The sequence below is a fragment of the Oncorhynchus gorbuscha genome, linkage group LG12, assembly GCF_021184085.1.
Source record: "Oncorhynchus gorbuscha isolate QuinsamMale2020 ecotype Even-year linkage group LG12, OgorEven_v1.0, whole genome shotgun sequence".
Classification (NCBI taxonomy): domain Eukaryota; kingdom Metazoa; phylum Chordata; class Actinopteri; order Salmoniformes; family Salmonidae; genus Oncorhynchus; species Oncorhynchus gorbuscha.
This window is the reverse complement of record NC_060184.1, coordinates 33,226,120-33,253,506: the sequence shown is the minus strand read 5'-3', so window position 1 is coordinate 33,253,506 and position 27,387 is coordinate 33,226,120. Positions and strand designations below refer to the sequence as shown.

Genomic DNA, 27,387 nt, shown 5'->3' with positions numbered 1-27,387 from the left:
AATCAGCACACACATCAACTAGTGTATTGTGTATGGTCAGCATGATGAGTACATCTATCAATCATCTATTACAAAGGTCAGGCAGTAGAGTGAGTCATCCACTGACTACATCATATTACTGTATATATCACATTACGAACACATCAACTATAGATGCAGAGGTTGTAGAGGGCTTCACCTCCCACCCCCTCAAACTCCCCCAGGCTCGAGTGTTAAAGTCCAACAAGTCCTCCAGTCCTCCCCCTTGCCAGTCCCCAGTCTCTGCCGTCAACTGCAGTGGTGGAAACAGTGGTGGCACCTCCCCCTTTGGCCGCTGAAACACCCACTTACCATTTCGGACAGTGCCACCTAGACCTCCCCCAGGAATTTCTCCAGCAGCCTAAAAGATGTTAGTCCTGTTTGTTGTGCCAGGACTTCCGGGGTTTTCCAACCCTCTCCCCAGCAGCCGCCGGTCACTCAGCCTTAGTAAACTCGCTGCCATCAGTTGCTTCTGTAGGATGGCTGGTTGAACTAATCTCAAAAGAATGGTTGGATTGTGGAAGATAGGCTCAGGCTCCACACCCCCTTCTCGTGTAGGTCTTAGCAGCTGCCAGGCCCTCAACACCGCAGGGTAAAACTTAGAGAGACCTGCTATACTCAGCCTCTCCAGCCTCATGCGGAACAGCTGCTGGTCCAACCGTAATCTGCCAGCTCTCCTCAGCAGTGCGCATGCTGGTTCCCTCCAGCCGACATCAGTATGGGTACAGCAATCTCTGCACCGCCTTTAGTCAGAATGCAGCCACCCTGCTCTCCAGTTCCACCAGGCCCTGTCCTCCTTCGTGGAGGGACATGTACAACACTGTCGCATTCAGCCAGTGATGGTCCAACCAGAAGAAGTCCCCCAGGCCCTGTCCTCCTTCGTGGAGGGACATGTACAACACTGTCGCATTCAGCCAGTGATGGTCCAACCAGAAGAAGTCCCCAGGCCCTGTCCTCCTTCGTGGAGGGACATGTACAACACTGTCGCATTCAGCCAGTGATGGACAGCCAGAAGAAATCCCCCAGGCCCTGTCCTCCTTCGTGGAGGGACATGTACAACACTGTCGCATTCAGCCAGTGATGGTCCAACCAGAAGAAGTCCCAGGCCCTGTCCTCCTTCGTGGAGGGACATGTACAACACTGTCGCATTCAGCCAGTGATGGTCCAACCAGAAGAAGTCCCCCAGGCCCTGTCCTCCTTCGTGGAGGGACATGTACAACACTGTCGCATTCAGCCAGTGATGGTCCAACCAGAAGAAGTCCCCAGGCCCTGTCCTCCTTCGTGGAGGGACATGTACAACACTGTCACATTCAGCCAGTGATGCCCAACCAGAAAAAATCCTGCATCTCCCCCACCACAGAGGTCACCCGCCCAACAGACAGGCGTAGACAATGCATACCCTTGGCTTCACCACTCTGTCTTTCTAAACCAAATAAGAAGGAGCTGGGAGTGTCCATCTCCTTGAGCATGGATAACCTAGCTCTTACAAGTGCTCCCTTTGCTTTAACCTGGAAAAAACTGCCCAGGTCCCTACATAATTCGGCTAAATTAGTCTGGAGGTCTACATTGCCTTGCCCCACCAGCTCTACCTCCACTTCACTGATACTATGCTCGAGTTCCCCCAATACTCTCCTAGCCTCTGAGGATGAGAGAGCTGTTTACTGTTGACAGAAAAGCCGAATTTGGACTTTTCCCACATGCTACAATTGACTCAGAGACACATACTCCTCTCTTCGCTTAAAACCTCAGCAAAAAGTGGCATCTTGTAATAGCTTTACATTAAACTTCCAATATGATGCCTGCCGAAGCCCTGGTAAAATAGACAACTAAGCCATGGTTATGTGGTGACCCGAAAAATCCACCGGGAGAATGGTAGCTCCCAACAGCCTATTGCTCTGATTCCTGGACATGTAAAACTGATCTAGTCGGGCTGCACTCACCCTAGTCCTAAAGACGTTTACCATTGTATACTGTCTAGTGTTGGGATGTCTAGTTCTCCAAACATCCACTAGATCAAACTGCTTAATGAAGTCCCTGAACCCCCACTGAGCCTGATAGATTCTCCACCCCATTTCTATCTTTCATAAAATCCATCGTACAGCTACAGAGTTCCTGTCTAAGACACCCTCCCTGTGTTAGGCGCATGCACATTTATAAGGACAAAACCCCTGTTGTTAATTTCTGATTTTACTACAAGCAGTCTACCCCTGCACAAAGGAGCACATTTTTCTGCCACCCTGCACTAACATTTGTTCCATGGCTCAGCACACTTGCCCTTTTCCACCAAAGCCTCCAATCGACTTCATTCACCACATCACTAAACAACACATGTAGTTTTTTTTGTTTTACATATTCACCCAACAGACTCCTCTTTCCCACATCTCTGGGGCAATTTATATTGAGTGAGCCTACCCGAAGAGTCTCCATAAGAAGTGGGAGAAAAGCCAGCAAAGAAAGAGACCAATAGCAAAGCTTAAAAAGCCCCAGTGCCAGAAAGAAACTATACATCTAAACAGTGTCTGAAGGTCGACCCTTACGCACGGTTCTGACCCACTTCCTCAACCTAAAACGTTTCCTGGGAGAGAGGACACCATGCCCCTCATTTTTCATAGCGTGTTGTACGATTTTACAAACAGCTTTGACACCCTCCTCAACCGCCCGTAGTCACTTGCCCTTCCCCACTATACTCTCCTCATCCAATAGCATAACCTGTCTAGGCATAGCATGACTAGACCCAGCCTCATCTACACCACCATCTATAGCATGACTAGACCCAGCCTCATCTACAACACCATCCATAGCATGACTAGACCCAGCCTCATCTACACCACCATCTATAGAATGACTAGACCCAGCCTCATCTACAACACCATCCATAGAATGACTAGACCCAGCCTCATCTACACCACCATCTATAACATAACTAGACCCAGCCACATCCACACCACCATCTATAGCATAACTAGACCCAGCCTCATCCACACCACCATCTATAGAATGACTAGACCCAGCCTCATCTACAACACCATCCATAGCATGACTAGACCCAGCCTCATCTACAACACCATCCATAGCATGACTAGACCCAGCCTCATCCACACCACCATCTATAGCATAACTAGACCCAGCCTCATCTACACCACCATCTATAACATAACTAGACCCAGCCTCATCTACACCACCGTCTATAGAATGACTAGACCCAGCCTCATCTACACCACCATCTATTGCATGACTAGACCCAGCCTCATCCACACCACCGTCTATAGAATGACTAGACCCAGCCTCATCTACACCACCATCTATTGCATGACTAGACCGAGCCTCATCCACACCACCATCTATAGCATGACTAGACCCAGCCTCATCTACACCACCATCTATAGCATGACTAGACCCAGCCTCATCTACACCACCATCTATAACATAACTACACCAAGGCTCTGCTACCTATGTCTCATGGCCCCTTGCAAGTTGACCTCGATTTCCGCCACTGGCGCTTGTATCCTCACCTTGTCTATGGGCTTTATGTGTTACTCATTGTTGTTCAGAAACAAGAAGTATTGCCTCCTGAACGAAACAACATGCTTAATGGCATCTGCCTGAAATCCTGCCGACAGTACATGAAAACTGATAGCAAACTTAGCAAACCAACTCAGCTCTTTCTGGATTTGATCATCCATAATAAACAGAGGTAGATTCGCAACTACCACCCTAGTCGAAGGAGTCGAAACCAGGAGACCCAGAGACTCACAGACATAAAGTAAGTGACCATTACCTAACTTAGCACTACATGATCAGTAGCTCAACAGTGTGGTCCTAGGATGGTGGGTTTGATTCCCGGGACCAACAGTATGTAAAATTGTAATTTGGATTAAAGCGTCTGCTAAATAACATTATTCATATTACAATAGAATGTCGGTGGTACAGAACAGACTTGTAGCACCTTGTTAGGCTCAACCACCTCACTGACAATATGAACTACACATGACAGGGTTTAAGCTGACTCTGGCTCTTGTCTGCAGGCTTAGATGTTACACACATACTCTGAATGTCATATTACAGTGTACAGACACATTCAGAGGAGTATAAACACACTGGTCCTGGAGCATGTCTGTCCCCCTAGCTCTTCCTAGGGCACTGCCCTCGGGGCCTTTGTCAGAGTGCCTTAGGGCCGTGGTCACCCCCCTGGCTGTGTGACATCAGTGTGGTGGTGGTGACACAGACCTGACCTGGGGGCAGGACACAGGACACACACTTACACACTCACACACTTCTGATTCAGTTCTGTGCTCATCATGACTAATAGAACAGCTATGGTGGTGTGTTCTCTCTCTTTTCTCCCAGTAAAGTGATGTTTCATGTTGTTTTGGGGGGAGGGTGTTTCAGGATGGAAGAGCTCCCGTGCTGGTGGGGGAAGGGGATGGAGAGGGGAGAGGGGTGTGTGGGTCGGAGGGGAGGGAGAGAGATAGGTGTGTGGTGGGGGAGGAGGGGGCATGGTCCGTGTGTGTGCTTAATGGAGCTTGTCTTAGCTTGTCTAAGCTTGCCTGGCACAAGACTATCAATTCATTGAATAGTCCCAGAAGTGCAAATCCACTCACGTCCCAACATCTGGCCCTGCAGGCTCAATCAAATGCTTGAAGTATTTGAAAGATTTGGAACATTAATTGAACCTACTCTTATGTGTGTGAGAGTTTTGTGCGTATGTGTGTGTCCCAATCCTTAGCTCTCTGTCTCATGTAAGTCATTGATATCATAGATCAGATTTCACATTAACACCCACTTAATAATCACAGGAAGACACACACACGAGAGTCTGTGTTTGTGTGTGTCCGTGTATGTTTGTTCCGGTGTGTGTGTGTTTGTTTGGATGTGTATGTTTTCTTTAGGTTTGGGTGTATGTGTGTGTGTGTGTGTGTGTGTGTGTGTGTGTGTGTGTGTGTGTGTGTGTGTGTGTGTGTGTGTGTGTGTGTGTGTGTGTGTGTGTGTGTGTGTGTGTGTGTGTGTGTGTGTGTGTGTGTGTGTGTGTGTGTGTGTGTGTGTGTGTGTGTGTGTGTGTGTGTGTGTGTGTTTGTTCAGGTGTTTGTGTGCATGTGTGTGAGTTTTTCTGGTCAGGTGGTGAGTCACCCACAGAGATCCTGATGAGAGGTGTCACACTCTCTCTCTAACACACACACCTCTGGCACATATGTCTCTCCGTGTCTTCATCTGAAACAGATGCCCTCTCTCCCTCCTCTCTCTCTCTCTCCCCTCCATCTGTCCCTCCTCTCTCTCGCTCTCTCCCTCTCCCTCCCCCTCTCCCTTCCTCTCTCTCCCTCTCTCCCTCTCTCTCTCTCTCTCCCTCTCTCCCTCTCAATTCCATTCAATCCCTCTCTCACTCCTCTCCCTTTCTCCCTTCCTCTCTCTCACTCCTCTCCCTTTCTCCCTTCCTCTCTCTCACTCCTCTCCCTTTCTCCCTTCCTCTCTCTCACTCCTCTCCCTTTCTCTCTCTCACTCCTCTCCCTTTCTCCCTTCCTCTCCCTCACTCCTCTCCCTTTCTCCCTTCCTCTCTCTCACTCCTCTCCCTTTCTCCCATCCTCTCTCTCACTCCTATCCCTTTCTCCCTTCCTCTCTCTCACTCCTCTCCCTTTCTCTCTGTCACTCCTCTCCCTTTCTCCCTTCCTCTCTGTCACTCCTCTCCCTTTCTCCCTTCCTCTCTCTCATACCCTCTTCTCTCCCTCTACGTTTTTTTTCTTCTTTTTTCTTTTTCCATCCGTCTCTCCCTTCCTACCTCTTTCCCTCTCTCTTCTCCTCCTCTTTCCCTCTCTCTTCTCCTCCTCTTTCCCTCTCTCTTCTCCTCCTCTTTCCCTCTCTCTTCTCCTCCTCTTTCCCTCTCTCTTCTCCTCCTCTTTCCCTCTCTCTTCTCCTCCTCTTTCCCTATCTCTTCTCCCCCTCTTTCCCTCTCTCTTCTCCTCCTCTTTCCCTCTCTCTTCTCCTCCTCTTTCCCACTCTCTTGTCCTCCTCTTTCCCTCTCTCTTCTCCTCCTCTTTCCCTCTCTCTTCTCCTCCTCTATCCCCTCTCTCTTCTCCTCCTCTTTCCCTCTCTCTTCTCCTCCTCTTTCCCCTCTCTCTTCTCCTCCTCTTTCCCTCTCTCTTCTCCTCCTCTTTCCCTCTCTCTTCTCCTCCTCTTTCCCTCTCTCTTGTCCTCCTCTTTCCCTCTCTCTTCTCCTCCTCTTTCCCTCTCTCTTCTCCTCCTCTATCCCCTCTCTCTTCTCCTCCTCTTTCCCTCTCTCTTCTCCTCCTCTTTCCCCTCTCTCTTCTCCTCCTCTATCCCCTCTCTCTTATCCTCCTCTATCCCCTCTCTCTTCTCCTCCTCTTTCCCTCTCTCTTCTCCTCCTCTTTCCCTCTCTCTTCTCCTACCTCTTTCCCTCTCTCTTCTCCTCCTCTTTCCCTCTCTCTTCCCCTCCTCTTTCCCTCTCTCTTCTCCTACCTCTTTCCCTCTCTCTTCTCCTCCTCTTTCCCTCTCTCTTCTCCTCCTCTTTCCCTCTCTCTTCTCCTCCTCTTTCCCTCTCTCTTCTCCTCCTCTATCCCCTCTCTCTTCTCCTCCTCTATCCCCTCTCTCTTCTCCTCCTCCATCCCCTCTCTCTTTTGTCTAGATGGGATGGGTCGAGTCCTGGCTCAGGACGTTTATGCCAAAGACAACCTGCCCCCGTTCCCCGCCTCTGTCAAGGATGGTTATGCAGTAAGAGGTATGTATTCAACTGTAATATATTGCAATGTAGCCTACACAACCACACACTGCACTACACACACACACACACACACACACACACACACACACACACACACACACACACACACACACACACACACACACACACACACACACACACACACACACACACACACACACACACACACACACACACACACACATAATGTATACCGCCTTATGTCATATTGTACTGTACTGCTGAATACATGGCATGCTATCCCTCTCTCTGTGCTGATATGCCCTTCCTGTTTGTGAAGTCAGGAGGCACTACCCACTGAAACACGAGTCAGCTAAATGACACTCTTCCACAGTCACCCACTCACACAAACATATCGTAGATACACACACACACACACACGGCACACACACACAGAGACACACATTGATAAACACGCAGCAGCATATACACACAATCATACAAACATACACACAGATGTAATTACATTTTATTTTATTTCTTTAGCGGCTGATGGTCCAGGTGACCGTTTCATCATCGGAGAATCCCAGGCTGGAGAACAGGTTCGCCCCCTTACACACACACACACACACACACACACACACACACACACACACACACACACACACACACACACACACACACACACACACACACACACACACACACACACACACACACACACACACACACACACACACACACACACTTACAGACAAACACACACACACTTACACGTCACCATTTCTATAACGTGACTACACACACAGCTACAAGCAACTGGCTGGAAACTCGCTTCATGTAGAGAAATATCGAAACACACACACACACATACAATTGTGGCATGGCTGCTAGACAGAGGAGGTGGATGTAAAACACTCCTTCAGAGCAGAAGTGTGTATGTGTGTGCGCGGGTGCGTGTGTGCGCGTGAGGAACACGCCCCCGTAGCGTAGCGACACAGTACTGACTCAGCATACTGAATTACCCAGCAACCCACTCACTCGCAGGTGGGCCGCCTGCCTGGCCTCATTATACACGGTATCACACACACACTGATGCATGACGCGAGATCACACACACAAACACACTGACACATCAATACACCTTCTGCATGTCTGATGCGATATGTTGTTGTGCTGTTGCTATGTGTCTGCCTGTGACTGGGAAACACAATAATACCTTACGCTTAGACACATACCAATGTTTTAGGATTCTAAGAGAGCCTAGGGGGACAGTCTACAGATACGTTTGGAACGTCTGTGTACGTCCGAGTGTGTGTCCGTTCATTTGCATGTGTGTGTGTGTGTGTGTGTGTGTGTGTGTGTGTGTGTGTGTGTGTGTGTGTGTGTGTGTGTGTGTGTGTGTGTGTGTGTGTGTGTGTGTGTGTGTGTGTGTGTGTGTGTGTGTGTGTGTGTGTGTGTGTGTGTGTGTGTGTGTGTGTGTGTGCATGCGTATTTGACACCAGTCTCTTTCTCTCTCCCTTGCAGCCCACCCACACAGTGATGCCAGGCCAGGTGATGAGGGTGACGACGGGGGCTCCTATTCCCTGTGGGGCGGACGCTGTGGTACAGGTGGAGGACACAGAGCTGCTCCGCGAGTCTGAGGATGTGAGTCTCACCTTTGACCCCTCACCCTTAGCCCTGTGAAGAGGGACAGGGTTCATGTCCTAGCTTCTTCTAAGGAACTAGCAGTGTCTGTCTATTACCTGGGTATAAGGTCTAGAAACGTGACAATATAGTAGAAACTTACTAGGCCAGTGTCTAGGTCTGGGACAGTAGAGCCTTCCAACAAAAGACTTAGGCTAGTACCAGGATATAGTGTCTACATCCAGGGGTTGGTTAGACAATAGTTAGACAAAGCCTAGTATCAGGTAGAGTGTCTAGCTGCTGAAGGCTTAGCGGCTATGCTGATTACCCAGGAACAGAGAATAGTGTTTAGTAGGGAGTCTTCTAGATTAGGGGACAGTAGTAAATGGTTGTGATGATAGCTCCTTACAGAATGTTTTGTCTTGTCTCCTTCTCAGGGCACCGAGGAGCTGGAGGTGCGGATCCTCGTCCAGGCCCGTCCAGGACAGGACATCAGGTGTGTGTGTGTGTGTGTGTGTGTGTGTGTGTGTGTGTGTGTGTGTGTGTGTGTGTGTGTGTGTGTGTGTGTGTGTGTGTGTGTGTGTGTGTGTGTGTGTGTGTGTGTGTGTGTGTGTGTGTGTGTGTGTGTGTGTGTGTGTGTGTGTGTGTGTGTGTGTGTGGTTGTCAGTGGAAGCTGGTGGAGTGTGTGCTCATAGCAATGGCAGGAATGGAATAGATGAAACGGGATCAAACACATATTGCACATATGGAAACCACATGTGTATGTGTCTTTCTGTATGTAGTGTGTGAGTGTCTGTAGTTATTTGTCTGTAAAATGTGTGAACATATGTTTCAATGGTGTCCCTCTGAATCCTATCCCCTCCCGGTCTCCGCTTCTCTCCAGGCCCATAGGTCATGACATCAAGCGTGGGGAATGTGTCCTGTCCAAGGGAACCCACATGGGCCCCTCTGAGATTGGCTTGCTGGCCACCGTAGGGGTCACCGAGGTGGAGGTGCAGAAGTTCCCCGTGGTGGCTGTTATGTCCACAGGCAACGAGGTGAGACAGACAGACAGACAGACAGACAGACAGACAGACAGACAGACAGACAGACAGACAGACAGACAGACAGACAGACAGACAGACAGACAGACAGACAGACAGACAGACAGACAGACAGACAGACAGACAGACAGACAGACAGACAGACAGACAGACAGACAGACAGACAGACAGACAGACAGACAGACAGACAGACTTGGCTGTGTTTTTGCTGGTCAGGTCCTGTGGTCAGCCCAACCTCCAGGCCCTAATCATAGATGGAATGACATGAGGAAATGAAGCTGTTGAAAGTACTGTATTCGGACAGTCATAACAGTACATGAGTGTGCTGACCGGCACCAACCCAGGCTCCTGTTTTAAAGGCCCAGTGCAGTCAAAATTCAGTTTCCCTTTGTTTTGTATCAACAACTAATGAAACTCACATTATAAAAGTGCGATAACATTTAATCAGGGTTATTCCCTAATAGTTGCTGGTTGAAAATACAATTTACACAGGACTTTCTAATCAGCAGGTTTTGCATGAGGGGAGTTTTGACTGGCCTATTGACACCAGGGTAGGGTTGATTGGCGGGAATCCGGCATTTACTGATATATAACTGGATAAATAACTGTGTGAACGCAGTACATTATAAAACATTATTTATATCAACAGCAGAAGCCTATATATCATACTGTATATGTATTGGATCACGGCACAATCATTTGGGCTTTTTTGGGCTTGGGCTCATAATGTATGGCTCATAAAATGTATTTAATGTATGGCTTATCGGGGTCAGGTAGATTCAGGCTTGAATTTTCGATCAAAGCTGTTATCAAACCTGTTTGATAAGAGGGGGCTCTCGAGTGGCACTGCAGTCTAAGGCACAGCATCTCAGTGCTAGAGGCGTCACTACAGACCCTGGTTTGATTCCAGGCTGTATCACAACCGGACGTGATTTGGAGTCCCATAGAGCAGTGCACAATTGGCCCAGCGTCATCCGGGTTAAGCCGTCATTGTCAATAAGAATTTGTTCTTAACTGACTTGATTTATTTATACATTTTTATTGAACCTTTATTTAACTAGGCAAGTCAGTTAAGAAGAAATTCTTATTTACAATGACGGCCTACCCCAGCCAAACCTGGCATGCTTTTGAATGACACTTCCGGCTTTGGAAATACCGGGTTACCAGGGAGAAAGTGATTTATTGTCAGGATGGAACATTTGTCAAATCCCTGGGAAATATTCAACCTAAATGTTAATAGACAAATAAAGAGAGTTCCAAACGTCCCTCCTATGAAGTCCCTCCGCTCTAGTGGATTGATCCCTGCACCACAATCCTGTGGTTAGTACGTCGCTTTGGTGACCTTCCCCGCACCACTCTGATCACTCCCAGACAGTCCTAGCAAAATTCCTGCTAGAGAAATCGTTTTTGCCAAAAAGCTACATTTGTTCACGTTTGACCATTTTAAATATTACAGCAAGTTTCTTAATTGTTACCCAAAAATGACTTGATATTGAGATCAAAACAGATGCACTGGGTCTTTATTAAAACATTTTGCAAAAGAAACCGGCAATGAGTGTTTCTTATTGGACAAATCCAGGTTGTCCCTTCCTGTTGCAGTTAGTTTTTTTTTCTCCAATTGGTGCCTAATGAACACGGCCCCTGGTGTCTCTAGCTGTTGAACCCAGAGGACGACCTCCATCCAGGGAAGATCAGGGATAGTAACCGCTCCACGCTGCTCGCTACCATCCAGGAGCACGGATATCCCACCATCAACCTGGGCATCGTGGGAGACAAGTAGGACTTCACACTCCTCTTCCTGTTCTTGATGCTCCTCCCCTTTCTGTTCATCTTCCTTTTCCTCCTCCTCCTCCTATCCCTTCTCTTCTTCTCTGTCTACTCTCCTTCCTGTTCCTAGTCCTCTTCCTCCTCCTCTCTTCTCCTCTTCTGTGGTGTTTGATGGTAACTGGTAACTGTTCTCTGTCTATCGGCCCCACAGCCCAGACGACCTCCTGAACGCCCTGAACGAGGGCATCAGCCGTGCTGACGTCATCATCACCTCTGGAGGGGTGTCTATGGGAGAGAAGGTATGTGAGCAAATTGTGAGTATGAATGGTCATTGGTCATGACATTGCACTATGCTGACACCTTGTGGTTGGGATGGGGAACTGTTTAAAAATATATAGTAGATATTATTTCAGCCTGGTCTCATAGACCAGATGTAACAAATTAGTATGATATGTTATGTTTGGTATGGTTACATAAGACATAGTTGTCGAAGGCAAAAAATGTAAGTAGGATGGATGGATGGGAGTATAAGGCTAATGTCTAGCAACCCAAAGGTTGTGAGTTTGTATCTCATTACAGACAACTTTAGCATTTTAGCAAGTTTTAGCTATTTTTTTTATTTTAGATAACCCTTCCCCTAACCTTAACCATTTAAACTAACTTCTACACTTAACCCTACCCTTAACCCTAAACCCTAGCCTAGATAACGTTAGCCAAATTGCTAACATTACTACCTTGTGTAAATTTGTAACATATTGTAACGACCCTGGGTTTATAAGCGCGGAAATCGACCTTGCCGCACGAGCATGCTTTTACGGCACAGTCGATAGCGCACCGGACCTCGGGCTAGAAGGTCAAGGGTTCGAGACCTGCTCCCTGCTGTTTCATTACAATATAGTACGTTTTGAAAATTTGTAACATATAATACAAATTGTTATTCGTAATATATCATACAAAATCGGTGATGGACATCCACTAATTAATACATACCTTACGAAACGTAACATATCATACTAAATGCTAAATCTCGAATTTACTTACATAATGATACAAAATGCTCTGAGACCAGGTTTTTAATTTGCACATCCCTCTTTGGAGGACATAATTGTTGTTGTTTTTTTACAGCTATTTCGTTACCTATACATTTGACACAAATGTTACATACATACATGTACTTGTGGTGTTAATATTATGTGGAGAAATGTACAATTTCACACAGCAAGGGTCGTATTCATTAGGGCCCAAAACAAAAACATTTTTGCAATGAAACATTTCTATCTAAGTACTCCCTTCCTGTTTCAGTCAGTTGTCTTCCGTTTGGTGCCTGTTGAATACACCCCAATGGTGCACAAGACCTATCTGGGTTTTAAGTACAGCTACACTATAACTAGAAGGTGAATGTTTTTGTCTAATGTTTATGTGTACCTTTGAAGACTCCAAAATGTGTGATCCTCTTTTTCAGGACTATCTGAAACAGGTGCTGGATATTGATCTGCATGCTCAGATCCACTTTGGACGAGTCTTCATGAAACCAGGGTGAGATGGATGGATGGATGAATGGCTGGCTGGGTGGATGTGTCGATGGATGGATGGATGGATGGATGGATGGATGGATGGATGGATGGATGGATGGATGGATGGATGGATGGATGGATGGATGGATGGATGGATGGATGGATGGATGGATGGATGGATGGATGGCTGGCTAGGTGGATGTGTCGATGGATGGATGGATGGATGAATGGCTGGCTGGCTAGGTGGATGTGTCGATGGATGGATGAATGGCTGGCTAGGTGGATGTGTCGATGGATGGATGGATTGATGGATGAATGGCTGGCTAGGTGGATGTGTCGATGGATGGATGGATGGATGGATGGATGGATGGATGGATGGATGGATGGATGGATGGATGGATGGATGGATGGATGGATGGATGGATGAATGGCTGGCTAGGTGGATGTGTCGATGGATGGATGGATGGATGGCTGGCTAGGTGGATGTGTCGATGGATGGATGGATGAATGGCTGGCTAGGTGGATGTGTCGATGGATGGATGGATGAATGGCTGGCTAGGTGGATGTGTCGATGGATGGATGAATGTCTGGCTGGCTAGGTGGATGTGTCGATGGATGGATGGATGGATGGATGGATGGATGGATGGATGGATGGATGGATGGATGGATGGATGGATGGATGGATGGATGGATGAATGGCTGGCTGGCTAGGTGGATGTGTCGATGGATGGATGGATGGATGGATGAATGGCTGGCTGGCTAGGTGGATGTGTCGATGGATGGATGGATGAATGGCTGGCTAGGTGGATGTGTCGATGGATGGATGGATTGATGGATGAATGGCTGGATGGATGCTGGAGGTGGATGGATGGATGGATGGATGGATGGATGGATGGATGGATGGATGGATGGATGGATGGATGGATGGATGGATGGATGGATGGATGGCTGGCTAGGTGGATGTGTCGATGGATGGATGGATGGATGGATGGCTGGCTAGGTGGATGTGTCGATGGATGGATGGATGAATGGCTGGCTAGGTGGATGTGTCGATGGATGGTTCCTTGAACAACCGTGTTGTTCTTCTCTTCTCCCATCATTTCAGTCTCCCGACAACATTCGCCACGTTGGATATGGACGGCGCTCGCAAACTCATCTTTGCCCTCCCAGGTAGTGTGTAAAGTAAAGAGAAAGAGGGAATCAGACAATCGTTCCCAGACTGGTTTTCTAACACACTCTTCTTTTCTCTCTCTCCCCATCTCCCCCCCCCCCCCCGGGCCCAGGTAATCCCGTGTCTGCCGTGGTGACATGTAACCTCTTTGTTATCCCCGCCTTAAGGAAGATGCAGGGGATCCTGGACCCACGGCCCACCATCATCAAAGCCAGGGTAAGAAGGCACAGGGCTCCATGAATCTTTCTCAATTTGTCTTACCTCAATTGCTTGCATCCTCTATTCTCGCCTTCCTCTCCAAATTCATTGGAGGAGGAGGTCAGAGTGGAGGAATCTGGGATCTTCTCCTCCAATGCGTTTTGAGAAGGAATTGAAAAGGAGCCCGCGTACCTCGAAGTAGGATCAGCTCCATGCAAATTTTATACTCTGCGTATGCACATTTTATACTCTGCGTATGCACATTTTATACTCTGCGTATGCACATTTTATACTCTGCGTATGCACATTTTCTACTCTGCGTATGCACATTTTATACTCTGCGTATGCACATTTTATACTCTGCGTATGCACATTTTATACTCTGCGTATGCACATTTTATACTATGCGTATGCACATTTTATATTCTGTGTATGCACATTTTATACTCTGCGTATGCACATTTTATACTCTGTGTATGCACATTTTATACTTTGCGTATGCACATTTTATACTCTGCGTATGCACATTATATAGTGGTTGATGTGTTGTATTGCTAGCAGGCAAGTAAGTATTTTGTGCATAGAGGGGATATTATGACATACTTATTCTTATTCTGATGATTTTTTTAACAGGAGCTTTTTGACGGTAGTGAAGAGTGGAGAGTGGATAGCTCTGTTTTATTTTTGGAAAGTAAAATAATTTGACATAGAAATCTATTTCCTATATTTATTTTATTTTCATAAACATTGCAGAATAAATTCCTCACCTCTTCTGGCTGTGATGGGTTCATATTCACGAAGAAGTCATACAACAACATACCATGCCCAAATCTCATTTAATTGGGCCTAGTAACCTAGTAAATAGATAGGCTGTGTATTTCAAGTTTTGCTGTATGCGATCCTATAGGCAGTGTAACATTTTATAACATTTACATTTACATTTAAGTCATTTAGCAGACGCTCTTATCCAGAGCGACTTACAAATTGGTGCATTCACCTTATGACATCCAGTGGAACAGTCACTTTACAATAGTGCATCTAAATCTTAAAGGGGGGGGGTGAGAGGGATTACTTATCCTATCCTAGGTATTCCTTAAAGAGGTGGGGTTTCAGGTGTCTCCGGAAGGTGGTGATTGACTCCGCTGTCCTGGCGTCGTGAGGGAGTTTGTTCCACCATTGGGGGGCCAGGGCAGCGAACAGTTTTGACTGGGCTGAGCGGGAGCTGTACTTCCTCCCTACACCCTTGTTTGGGTGTAGGGCCTGATCAGAGCCTGGAGGCACTGAGGTGCCGTTCCCCTCACAGCTCCGTAGGCAAGCACCATGGTCTTGTAGCGGATGCGAGCTTCAACTGGAAGCCAGTGGAGAGAACGGAGGAGCGGGGTGACGTGAGAGAACTTGGGAAGGTTGAACACCAGATGGGCTGCGGCGTTCTGGATGAGGTGAAGGGGTTTAATGGCACAGGCAGGGAGCCCAGCCAACAGCGAGTTGCAGTAGTCCAGACGGGAGATGACAAGTGCCTGGATTAGGACCTGCGCCGCTTCCTGTGTGAGGCAGGGTCGTACTCTGCGGATGTTGTAGAGCATGAACCTACAGGAACGGGCCACCGCCTTGATGTTGGTTGAGAACGACAGGGTGTTGTCCAGGATCACGCCAAGGTTCTTAGCGCTCTGGGAGGAGGACACAATGGAGTTGTCAACCGTGATGGCGAGATCATGGAACGGGCAGTCCTTCCCCGGGAGGAAGAGCAGCTCCGTCTTGCCGAGGTTCAGCTTGAGGTGGTGATCCGTCATCCACACTGATATGTCTGCCAGACATGCAGAGATGCGATTCGCCACCTGGTCATCAGAAGGGGGAAAGGAGAAGATTAATTGTGTGTCGTCTGCATAGCAATGATAGGAGAGACCATGTGAGGTTATGACAGAGCCAAGTGACTTGGTGTATAGCGAGAATAGGAGAGGGCCTAGAACAGAGCCCTGGGGGGACACCAGTGGTGAGAGCGCGTGGTGAGGAGACAGATTCTCGCCACGCCACCTGGTAGGAGCGACCTGTCAGGTAGGACGCAATCCAAGCGTGGGCCGCGCCGGAGATGCCCAACTCGGAGAGGGTGGAGAGGAGGATCTGATGGTTCACAGTATCGAAGGCAGCCGATAGATCTAGAAGGATGAGAGCAGAGGAGAGAGAGTTAGCTTTAGCAGTGCGGAGCGCCTCCGTGATACAGAGGAGAGCAGTCTCAGTTGAATGACTAGTCTTGAAACCTGACTGATTTGGATCAAGAAGGTCATTCAGAGAGAGATAGCGGGAGAGCTGGCCAAGGACGGCACGTTCAAGAGTTTTGGAGAGAAAATAAAGAAGGGATACTGGTCTGTAATTGTTGACATCGGAGGGATCGAGTGTAGGTTTTTTCAGAAGGGGTGCAACTCTCGCTCTCTTGAAGACGGAAGGGACGTAGCCAGCGGTCAGGGATGAGTTGATGAGCGAGGTGAGGTAAGGGAGAAAGTCTCCGGAAATGGTCTGGAGAAGAGAGGAGGGGATAGGGTCAAGCGGGCAGGTTGTTGGGCGGCCGGCCGTCACAAGACGCGAGATTTCATCTGGAGAGAGAGGGAGAAAGAGGTCAGAGCACAGGGTAGGGCAGTGTGAGCAGAACCAGCGGTGTCGTTTGACTTAGCAAACGAGGATCGGATGTCGTCGACCTTCTTTTCAAAATGGTTGACGAAGTCATCTGCAGAGAGGGAGGAGGGGGGGGAGGGGGAGGAGGATTCAGGAGGGAGGAGAAGGTGGCAAAGAGCTTCCTAGGGTTAGAGGCAGATGCTTGGAATTTAGAGTGGTAGAAAGTGGCTTTAGCAGCAGAGACAGAGGAGGAAAATGTAGAGAGGAGGGAGTGAAAGGATGCCAGGTCCGCAGGGAGGCGAGTTTTCCTCCATTTCCGCTCGGCTGCCCGGAGCCCTGTTCTGTGAGCTCGCAATGAGTCATCGAGCCACGGAGCAGGAGGGGAGGACCGAGTCGGCCTGGAGGATAGGGGACATAGAGAGTCAAAGGATGCAGAGAGGGAGGAGAGGAGGGTTGAGGAGGCAGAGTCAGGAGATAGGTTGGAGAAGGTTTGAGCAGAGGGAAGAGATGATAGGATGGAAGAGGATAGGTTATAATAGGTTACACAGTAGGTTACACAGTCGAATTTCAAAGACCAACACTTTATCTTTTACATTGAAGTATGCTACTGTATTTTTTGTTGTTGAGTAGGCCTACAATGTTTCCACAACAATTTGCCATTGTTTTCTCTTTCAGAAACTCACATTCCTTTGCCATAAATTACTGCAAAAGATTAAAAGATTCTGCCATTTCCAAAAACACTATAACATTTGCCATTGCTCTTTCTTTTAGAAACTGCTGTTGCCTAATTCCAATAGTTCCAAATTCTACAGCAAAATGGTGTTATTTTCACCAAAACAGGTGCACACAGTTTTGCGACAGGTCTGATTTACAACGGAAAGCATGCGCACAAGTATGTATGGCGTGTGCAAAGTTTTCATAATCTATATTTTTTGGCATAAGTACTCTTTTTCAGAAATGGCGCACTCAGATATTTAGTGTGAAATGTATGCAACGGTTATAAATGAGGCCCCCTGGGTCCTACCTATGAGCGTTTACATTTTTGCGCCCCAATAATCTGTCCTTACTCCTGAAGTGTACACTTGTTTACTTCCTTTCATGTCTCGTAGTTGTCATGTGACGTAAAGTTGGATCCTCGCCCTGAGTACCACCGCTGCATTCTGACATGGCACCACCAGGAGCCTCTGCCATGGGCACAAAGCACAGGTAATAATAGAACCCCATTCTATTCTATTCTGTTTTATTGTGCCCTGCGATACGGAGCGATACGCTGCTATATTATACTGCATGTGTAGTCACAGGCTCTATAACGGACTATCAGTGGACTGTTCATTGATTTTGTTCATGGGCAATTGTAGAGGGGTTAGCTACAGTCCTCTAATCTAACAAAGCCTCCCACTGTGACTATTTTCATTGTTTTGTATTCCATGTAGTGCCTAATTGATTCAGTATACTGTAGAGCTCAAGTGCATAAAGAGCTACAATTAGATTGTGTGGTATTAGTAGCCTCTCACCCCATTGCATGGTGTGGTACCGAGGTCATCCTGACTGTCATGGGATAGATCCTCCTGGATTTGTGTGGTTGGTTAGGGCCTAAAGTGCATGTATTCTCACCATCAGTCTCTTTCTCTCTCCTCATTTCCTCCCTCCTTTCCTCCCTATCCTTTCCTCCATCCTGTAGGTAACCAGGTGAGCAGCAGGCTGATGAGCATGCGCAGCGCCAACGGTCTCCTGATGCTACCTCCAAAAACAGAGCAATATGTGGAGCTGCACAAGGGAGAGGTGGTCGACGTCATGGTCATCGGTCGGCTATGATGTCATCAAAGGGGGACGTTGAGATGGCTTCATAGAGAGAGAGGGTTCAAATGGGTGTTTCACGGTGCATGTCCACATATCATTGACTATTCTGTAATATGCAACGGCACAGCTAGTTTTTATTGATTTGGATAACGTTGAGGTATAGTCAACATCTCGATCACAAACCTAGGTACATATGATACAAAAATATATATAATTACTTTAAAAAGATTATAATAGTATTTCAGACAAAGAAAAATATAACTTTTAAAGAAAAAAATCGAATTATCAAAAGAGATTTATTCTGTAATATATTATTATGATTATTCGTATTATTGTTATCATTATTCTTCTTATTATCATTATTATATTATATTATAAGTCAACTTAATTCCTTTCATTGCAATTGCTTTGTGTGTTCAATGCTAGATCTTATCGATATCGGTAGCATTTTAATAGAGCTGTAGGTGCCTGCCAGGACAAAAAAAATAATATATATATATATATTTATTTTCTCATCTTTAGTGCGGGAAAAATGTTTGTTTTTTAAATATAAAGAAAAACAATGAGGAAGACTCCAGATTTCCCACGGTGCTCGGTTAAGAGGAAGGAGGGGAGGGCATAATCTAGGTCTACTTTCTCTGTGGTGTGACGCTTTAACGGTGACGCCACACACTTCTATTTTTCTCTCGTTATAGTATGCATCATAATGGCTTCACAAAGAGCTTTGCTTGTTGTTTATCTTGTGAGTCTTGTTTATGTGCGCAGTGCCAAATGCCTGGGCAGGGACGATGGTGGTGATAGGAGGGAAGGGGGCAGTCACCAACCAACCTGCCCAGACCCTGAAGCTTCCTTATTTATCATCTGGCCAGGTGCAACTCTGCGCCCGAACCCCCTGGGGGCGTGGTCACCCGTGAAAAACAAAAACTTTTATTTGATTGACTAAGAGTAAGGGGGGAGAAAAAACTGAAATAAAATAAACAGCTTCTTTAAGTGCTGACAGCCTTTTTAACTGACTTCACAAAAAAATGTACAGATAAAAAAAAATGCGAAGAAGATGAACCATATTGTACAGATATATGTGACCAGCACTCCTAAGGAAATTATTATTATTAAGCAATGAAGAGACATTGAACAACGCTGTACTATAATACATTTTCCGTAATGATATGAAACTGATGAAAGACACTACGATAATAAAAATCCTTGATCAATATGTAAAAAAAAAAATTACAAATTGTTGGGTTTCCTTTTTTCAAATAAAAACCTATTCAAAGAAAAAAAAGTGTTCTTCTTTGATGCGTGCAGTGACACCTTGTTTTAGGGTGGACCATTAACATGATCACGTTGATCAAGTTTATTGGCACTTCCGGGGCCTGTAGAGTAGGAGTGTTTATCTAGGATTCGTTTTGCAATTCGGATTATATTCCTAGATCAACACTGGTACACTGAGACGCTTTATGAATACGGGGCCCTGGACGTTCCGCATCCTGACGTAGCCTATGAAGAAACCTAGGCCATTGAACGGTTGATTATAAATACACGTGTCACTGAGAGATGAGAGCGGATTACCCTCATAGTAAATACAGTGGAAATAGTTCTGAAGCTGTGTTTGGGCAGATAGATACAGTGCAGGTGCCGTTGACTGACCCTACCTAGAATCATCAATTGCTTCCTTTTTCGGTCCCACTTTAAACTTAAGTACAACTTGTAAAAGCTTTATATAGTATAAGGAAACGCTTCTTAAACACTACATAAATGCCTCACAAATCATTTATAAATGGTGTATACGCGTACACAGTGCATTACGTCGCATATGGCAATTCACCCTAAAGTGGGAATGGTTATGCCACCCTTTATAAACCATTTATAGTATTACATACTCTTAAAGAGGATTTGTGATGCAGTTATGTAGTGTTTATGAAGCCTTTATATATCCTATGTAAAGCCTTTATAAATTGACGGCTACTTCATTTAAAGTGTGACCCCTTTTTCATTGATTTCATGCACACTGCCACGTGATATTACAATATAATTCCACTAAACATATATGATCGTGAGGTGCACAGTCTATTCTCCATAACTCCACTAATTCTGACCAAAGTCTTCTTATTGTAATATTTAGCCGTTATGTATGTATCGTGCTGAAAGTAACCTAGTGCATTGTTTGGGGAATAGAATTTCAAGGTATTTCAGGCTGTTGACAGGTGAACACTTTGGCGCATGACCATTTAAATGGTCAACTGTGGCGCTGTGGGTTTGCCTGGGAGATGCCCAAACACCATGCGCAGTTACACCACAATGATGTGAGCTGACCCAACTCGCCACAGACCCGCTAAGTACGATCATGAGAGACCAGGCCGAAGAATAAAGACGTTAAAGCTACGCATCTTGGAAATGTTATGTACGCAATAGAACACGACATTTCAGAACCATCGCATGTTAAGGGATTACGGGATTACTTCTTCTGTGAAGACTTGGAAGCGGTGAGTAGACTTCTCTGTGTAGTGAGACTTGAGTCCGATCGATTGACTACTCTAGAAACATTCATTGAATACCAACTTCACCAACAGGATCAGCGCACTCTTGAGTGTGTGTGTAGAATGCAATGACTGTATGATGTGGAATGTTGGCCACCCAACGGTTTTCCAACTATTCAATAAAGAAAATCACAAACAACAAGCCTACAAATGCATCAATTTAACTTGTATAAAATATTGCTGTATTTCACAATTTAAGTGGCTGTTTATCGCAATACATGACAGATCACTCCAAATGTAGGCTATAATTGTTACATTAACGGTGTTACTATGTAACACCTATGTCGTGCCATTATGTAACAATAACTCCTTGCTCCCAGTATTAGCCCCACTACTAGACATGTAATAGGTTTTGCTGTTGCCAGCAGTGAAACAAACCTCTAAACTGCCTAATCTAAGTAAGTCTAACAATAACTTACTTTTAATCAAGCACACATGGCTGTCCTGTCCTGCTTCTATACATTTTGCTAAATCATCATGATTTCCACCCTCTAAAATCACTGACAGGTAGCACCATTATGTCTTGCAATAAATAAATAAATACTTATTATTTAGAAAGAATAGCTGTGAAATAATTGTCATAAAGGAAGGGACCAGGAAATCTGGTCACAATGCAGACACAGTGGTAGGATAACAGACACATTTTAATACCATGTGTAGACACATTTCTGGTAATCTGGCCACAATCAGAATGTGGACAAGATCAGGACAACGGACCCATGTTAGCACCAGGTATAAATAGGGCTATAGATAGTTGTGCACTGCTTTTGAGCAGAGTCCGTAATGCTGGTCAAAGGTAGTTCATTATATAGGGAATAGGGTGCCATTTTGGTACACAAGCAGTCACTCTGACAAGTAGTCTAGCCACCAGCTATAAGGAACAGTATTTAATGAGCCACCAATTTGTACCTGTTTACCCAGAGGGGCACCTCTTATCAATGTCCCCCTCAATGAATCAATTAGCTATGATCTAGTGTAGTTAAAGCTAGATGACCCTTGAGCCCTACTGTCTATTGTAAAGCTTACAGTTAGTGAATTGATTTTATACACTTCTAAATTATACGAGTGAAGATAATCCTACTTAGGCCTACATTTGGATACAGTTACCTCTACAAAGTGTGTGTGTGTGTGTGTGTGCATTCATAGTTGAATTTACATGCAGTCATCTCATCAGAACCAATGCCAGCTCTCAGATATCTCCTCAGGCTGACAGAGATGAAGCCTGGAGGACCGTAGTAAACCAGATCTCTCCTCAGTCTCATGCTGCTGACAGAGGTGAAGCCTGGAGGACAGTAGTAAACCAGATCTCTCCTCAGTCTCACGCTGCTGACAGAGATGAAGCCTGGAGGACCGTAGTAAACCAGATCTCTCCTCAGTCTCACGCTGCTGACAGAGATGAAGCCTGGAGGAGTGTAGTAAACCAGATCTCTCCTCAGTCTCACGCTGCTGACAGAGGTGAAGCCTGGAGGACTGTAGTAAACCAGATCTCTCCTCAGTCTCACGCTGCTGACAGAGGTGAAGCCTGGAGGAGTGTAGTAAACCAGATCTCTCCTCAGTCTCACGCTGCTGACAGAGATGAAGCCTGGAGGACCGTAGTAAACCAGATCTCTCCTCAGTCTCATGCTGCTGACAGAGATGAAGCCTGGAGGAGTGTAGTAAACCAGATCTCTCCTCAGTCTCACGCTGCTGACAGAGGTGAAGCCTGGAGGAGTGTAGTAAACCAGATCTCTCCTCAGTCTCACGCTGCTGACAGAGGTGAAGCCTGGAGGAGTGTAGTAAACCAGATCTCTCCTCAGTCTCACGCTGCTGACAGAGATGAAGCCTGGAGGACCGTAGTAAACCAGATCTCTCCTCAGTCTCATGCTGCTGACAGAGATGAAGCCTGGAGGAGTGTAGTAAACCAGATCTCTCCTCAGTCTCACGCTGCTGACAGAGATGAAGCCTGGAGGACCGTAGTAAACCAGATCTCTCCTCAGTCTCATGCTGCTGACAGAGATGAAGCCTGGAGGAGTGTAGTAAACCAGATCTCTCCTCAGTCTCACGCTGCTGACAGAGATGAAGCCTGGAGGACTGTAGTAAACCAGATCTCTCCTCAGTCTCACGCTGCTGACAGAGGTGAAGCCTGGAGGACCGTAGTAAACCAGATCTCTCCTCAGTCTCACGCTGCTGACAGAGATGAAGCCTGGAGGACCGTAGTAAACCAGATCTCTCCTCAGTCTCACGCTGCTGACAGAGATGAAGCCTGGAGGAGTGTAGTAAACCAGATCTCTCCTCAGTCTCACGCTGCTGACAGAGATGAAGCCTGGAGGACTGTAGTAAACCAGATCTCTCCTCAGTCTCACGCTGCTGACAGAGGTGAAGCCTGGAGGACTGTAGTAAACCAGATCTCTCCTCAGTCTCACGCTGCTGACAGAGATGAAGCCTGGAGGACTGTAGTAAACCAGATCTCTCCTCAGTCTCACGCTGCTGACAGAGGTGAAGCCTGGAGGAGTGTAGTAAACCAGATCTCTCCTCAGTCTCACACTGCTGACAGAGGTGAAGCCTGGAGGAGTATAGTAAACTAGCAGATCCCTTTTCCCAAGGCTTAACCAACCCCACAGGAGAGGAACAGATGGCCTTGGTGGCTGACTGTGGCTGTCTGTACTGTTTGTCAGCCTCACCGCGCTCTAAACGGGGCTAAATGAAAGGAGACCTGCCAGACATGATTAGCTGGTGAGGGGGATAGGGAGGTTTACCATGTGGGACGTGTTGTGGGTGGCTGCATCTCTGACAGGATCCTCCCAGGTTTCAGTCTAAGAAAATGCTGAGAAAATGTCCAAGATAATCTTTCATTATTACATTGATGACGTTCTCATGTTATTTCCTGTTATTCCCTTTCACTGGGTTTCCTGTTTGTCATGTTAGTTCGAGACATTTACATTGTTTGCTTCATTGTCATGAGGTTTTCTCCCGTTTCCCACAGCACCAGGTCTGACTGGGTCTTGGTTGGGTGGACATTTAGAGAGCCGGCTGATTTTTATGTGCCCCAAACACTACCTGAGTAATGGTCCTAGCTTTCTGCTTCTCCATTCTACTGTTCTTAGCCAGACAGAACCTCACCTTCGTGAGAACTTTGTCCTCGCATCCTGGCATCCTGAAATACTGTACTTCCGTCCCTCACACACAAAGCGCTTTCTCCTCATCCATTCTCACCCCTTTCTGAAGAAAAATAAAAGACTCACATTTGGCCCTGTAAAAAGAACTTGAAGTTCAGTTGTCTATTTCCCAATGAACATCTGATAGTCATACAATCATATAGTTGGCTAATCCAGATTAATACTGGGTAACATCCTTAAAATAGATTGTAATCCACAGCAGCAATAGCAGATCAGGTTGGTTGCATACCCGTAGTATAACGGTATTGGTTGAGTGCAATATCCTACACTTATTGTCTCATTTTGTATCCCTATTATGGCTGTAGATGGATAAGATCAGCCTGAAGGACCCAGAGAGCAAAGAGTTAAGTGCTAAGCGGGTATTAAAACGAAGAATAGATACTCAGAAGGAGAGATACTCGGGCAAGTCCTGCTGGGGACAGAGTGACAGACAAGGGTGGATGAACCTGCTGGACTCAAGGGATTGGTGCAGGCAAAGTAAGGGCAGGCCAGGGAGGTTGCCATGTTAGGAGTTAGATTAGCTCTTCCTGTGGTTGGAAACCTGGGAGGAGCAAGGAGAGAATGGTGGTTCTTGTAGTAAGACAGGTGATTAACAAAGGTCAGAGTGAAGCAACCAGGTTGGCTATTATTGTCGCATATGGCTCACAAGACTAAAACAGTGGTAACCTTGCTGCTCTATCCTGATTATCTGTTTCAGGACCTGCTGCCCCACTGAAGACAGATAAGATCCGTTCCCGACTGAAGTGATATGGCCCCTGCTGCAGTGAGGAGTCCTAGCCTCAGGCCTTCATAGTGGACATTGAGCTACCATCACACACGGGTGTAGGCCAGGGCCAAACTCCCGGAGCAGGGATGATCACTTCCCACAGGAACGGAGGACCCGGATATGTAATAGAGGACCCAATGGGGCCTGTGAGTGGCACAGAGGGTCGTGGGAGTGAAGCCAAGCTGCAGCAGAGGGAGAGGGCTGTGGACTGCCCCCCTGGGGACAAGGTGGTGGGGACTGGGAGCAGCGTTGTGCAGGGTTCCCGGTGCAGCGCCCAGATGGAGAGGATCCAGAGGTACCAGGAAGAGCTGAGGAGGAAGAGGGAGGAGAACGCCAACAAAGGGAAGCATGAGATCAATCTCAACGCCTCACTCAGGCTCAAGAAGCTTGCCCAGAACCCAGCCAAGACGGGTATCGACAACCCTACGTTCGAAGCGCCTAAGGCGGGCAAGGAGACCGAGGATGGGAGCCCCCCGCTTGGCGGGGACACGGTTGAGGGTGAGTAGGGTCATGTGGGACTGAAGGGAGGAAGTGGGGGAGGTGGAGGCGAGGGGTAGCTCTGTGAGAAGAAGAATAGGAGAGTTGGGAGCTTTTGTGACATTTCTGTGAAACAAAGAGTCAGTGTTTTAGGGAGGGGGCTGAGCGAGGGGTATTGGTGGAGAATGGGGGATCAGAAGTGAATGTCAATGCAGAAGCTCTCTCCATTTAGTCACATTAAAGTCACTCACTCCCCCTCACCTCTGGATTCATTTGAAGTTTAAAACACTTCGGTTTGGAAGTGAGTTTTTTTTGTCGGTGTTCTCTTTCCTGCATAGGCCTGAAAACTATCTGCTTGGTTGTAGGGTGGTTGTAAATCATATTAAGTGATCTTAATATGATTTGTGACGTGAAAACGAGTTAATTTAAGTAAGTCAAAATTCAGAGTATTAGCTTTTGTGTCAGTTGGCTAGATTTAGAGGAGACGGGCGGTTGCTGCTGACCAGTTTTAGCAGACTCTTATGACCATAAAACTCAAGTCTGCCTCAAGTGCCTATAAAATAATGACCATTAATAAAATATAACCTTATATCTTATTCCTAGCACTCAATGACTACATCAAGTTACTAAATTGCCCACACACACACACACACACACACACACACACACACACACACACACACACACACACACACACACACACACACACACACACACACACACACACACACACACACACACACACACACACACACACACACACACACACACACACACTATACACCCTCCCTGCTTCTTCTTATCTCAGGTATACCCACTCAAACAGACCAGCTTCTGGTTCATAACAATAGACTGGGCTGTGTAAGATAGGCTTTACCCTCCCTTTCCCCTGGTGCTGTGTCTCTGTGCTCCTCAGAGTTGATATGTGTAGGTGGTACCTTCATGCCAAACTTGATGCAGATGCCAAATCCTGTCTGGGAAGTGCAGAATCCCACGGTTGCACAACCCAAGCAGGGTTTGGCACCTAAACCGACTTTTGGCATGACAATATCCAATTAGTAGCATGGTTTTCACATAACCACACTGTCTCCATACAAGCCAGTGCCTACTAGCGCCAGAGAGGTTTGAAACAGAGACATGCCATTACCTTCAGAAAAAAACCTTCCCATTGACGGTGGTCTGAATCTTTAGGGTCATGGGCGTTACAGGAAGTAAATGTATGTTGAGTCTCTCAGTTTTAAGCCTCTCTCTATGGCACTAGTAAGCAAGGGCTCGCATGGAGATCGAGTGTTCCTGGTAATTAGGCAATTGAACCTAACCAACCTCTTTGTCTCTCTCCCACCCCCTCCCCCTCCCCAGAGCTGGAGGAGCTGCTGGAGGCCCTGCGGCGGGTGCAGAGCTGCCTGGTGGACGCCCAGTCGCAGGCCGACGTGGCTCTGGTGCTGGGCCTGCTGCACAAGGAGGACTTCCAGAGCGCCTTCGCCGTCCACAGCGCCGTGGCCCAGCAGATGCAGCCGCGTGGCAGCCCGCCCTTGCCCCTCACCGCCCAGGCCCGCAGCCTTTATCAGGAGGTAGAGTGAAGTAGAAAAGAAACTACAGCAGACTCGTGATCTTGATGGATCTAGAAATTGAATTGATCTTTTTTTTCACCAATGTATCGGTCAGGAGGTAGGGGGGAGAAAAGAGGTGAAAGAAGGGATGGTGTTAGGAAGAAGGTAGAGAAGTGTTGGGAGAAGGGAGAAGAGGATTTTGGGGGATGAACAGATGGAGATAAGAATGTGGAAAGGAAGAATGGTACAGCAGGGTAGGGAAGAGAAGTGGAGAGAGGTGGATGGAAGGAGATTAGGATGAGAGGATGGTGACAGAGAAACCTAAAGAAAGGAGGGTAAATGGGGCCGTGACGAAAATATCCTTGGCACTGACCTTAGTGTGTTGAAACTGGATTAGGGTTTTGGCTGGACGGAGTGCAGCTACAGACTGAAGTGACTTTAAGTAGCAGGTAAGGAGAACTAACGCAGCAGGTTAAGATAATGTCACA

The 27,387-nt window shown here is 46.8% G+C and overlaps 2 protein-coding genes across 16 annotated transcripts in view; both read left to right on the top strand.

The window, feature by feature from the left end:
* The window catches only part of LOC123990901 (gephyrin), a 148,659-nt gene extending 128,971 nt beyond the window's left edge, over positions 1 to 19,688 (top strand). For 7 of the 15 annotated variants that reach the window (XM_046291900.1, XM_046291908.1, XM_046291905.1 and 4 more), the window contains 12 exons: positions 6,653 to 6,745; positions 7,235 to 7,290; positions 8,216 to 8,335; positions 8,752 to 8,810; positions 9,198 to 9,351; positions 11,012 to 11,133; positions 11,327 to 11,438; positions 12,587 to 12,660; positions 13,744 to 13,811; positions 13,922 to 14,025; positions 17,724 to 17,820; positions 18,296 to 19,688. In XM_046291900.1, the coding sequence (XP_046147856.1) occupies positions 6,653 to 6,745; positions 7,235 to 7,290; positions 8,216 to 8,335; positions 8,752 to 8,810; positions 9,198 to 9,351; positions 11,012 to 11,133; positions 11,327 to 11,438; positions 12,587 to 12,660; positions 13,744 to 13,811; positions 13,922 to 14,025; positions 17,724 to 17,820; positions 18,296 to 18,429 (1,193 nt within the window). In that variant the 3' untranslated portion in view covers positions 18,430 to 19,688. The remainder of the gene's footprint in view (positions 1 to 6,652; positions 6,746 to 7,234; positions 7,291 to 8,215; positions 8,336 to 8,751; positions 8,811 to 9,197; positions 9,352 to 11,011; positions 11,134 to 11,326; positions 11,439 to 12,586; positions 12,661 to 13,743; positions 13,812 to 13,921; positions 14,026 to 17,723; positions 17,821 to 18,295) is intronic. The other 8 variants (XM_046291911.1, XM_046291904.1, XM_046291910.1 and 5 more) reach the window with 5 other exon arrangements.
* Positions 19,689 to 20,701: 1,013 nt separating this feature from the next.
* The window catches only part of LOC123990898 (protein PALS1-like), a 34,192-nt gene continuing 27,506 nt past the window's right edge, over positions 20,702 to 27,387 (top strand). Inside the window, exons 1-3 of the mRNA XM_046291894.1 lie at positions 20,702 to 20,897; positions 24,804 to 25,370; positions 26,709 to 26,920. Of these exons, the coding sequence (XP_046147850.1) occupies positions 24,959 to 25,370; positions 26,709 to 26,920 (624 nt within the window). The 5' untranslated portion in view covers positions 20,702 to 20,897; positions 24,804 to 24,958. The remainder of the gene's footprint in view (positions 20,898 to 24,803; positions 25,371 to 26,708; positions 26,921 to 27,387) is intronic.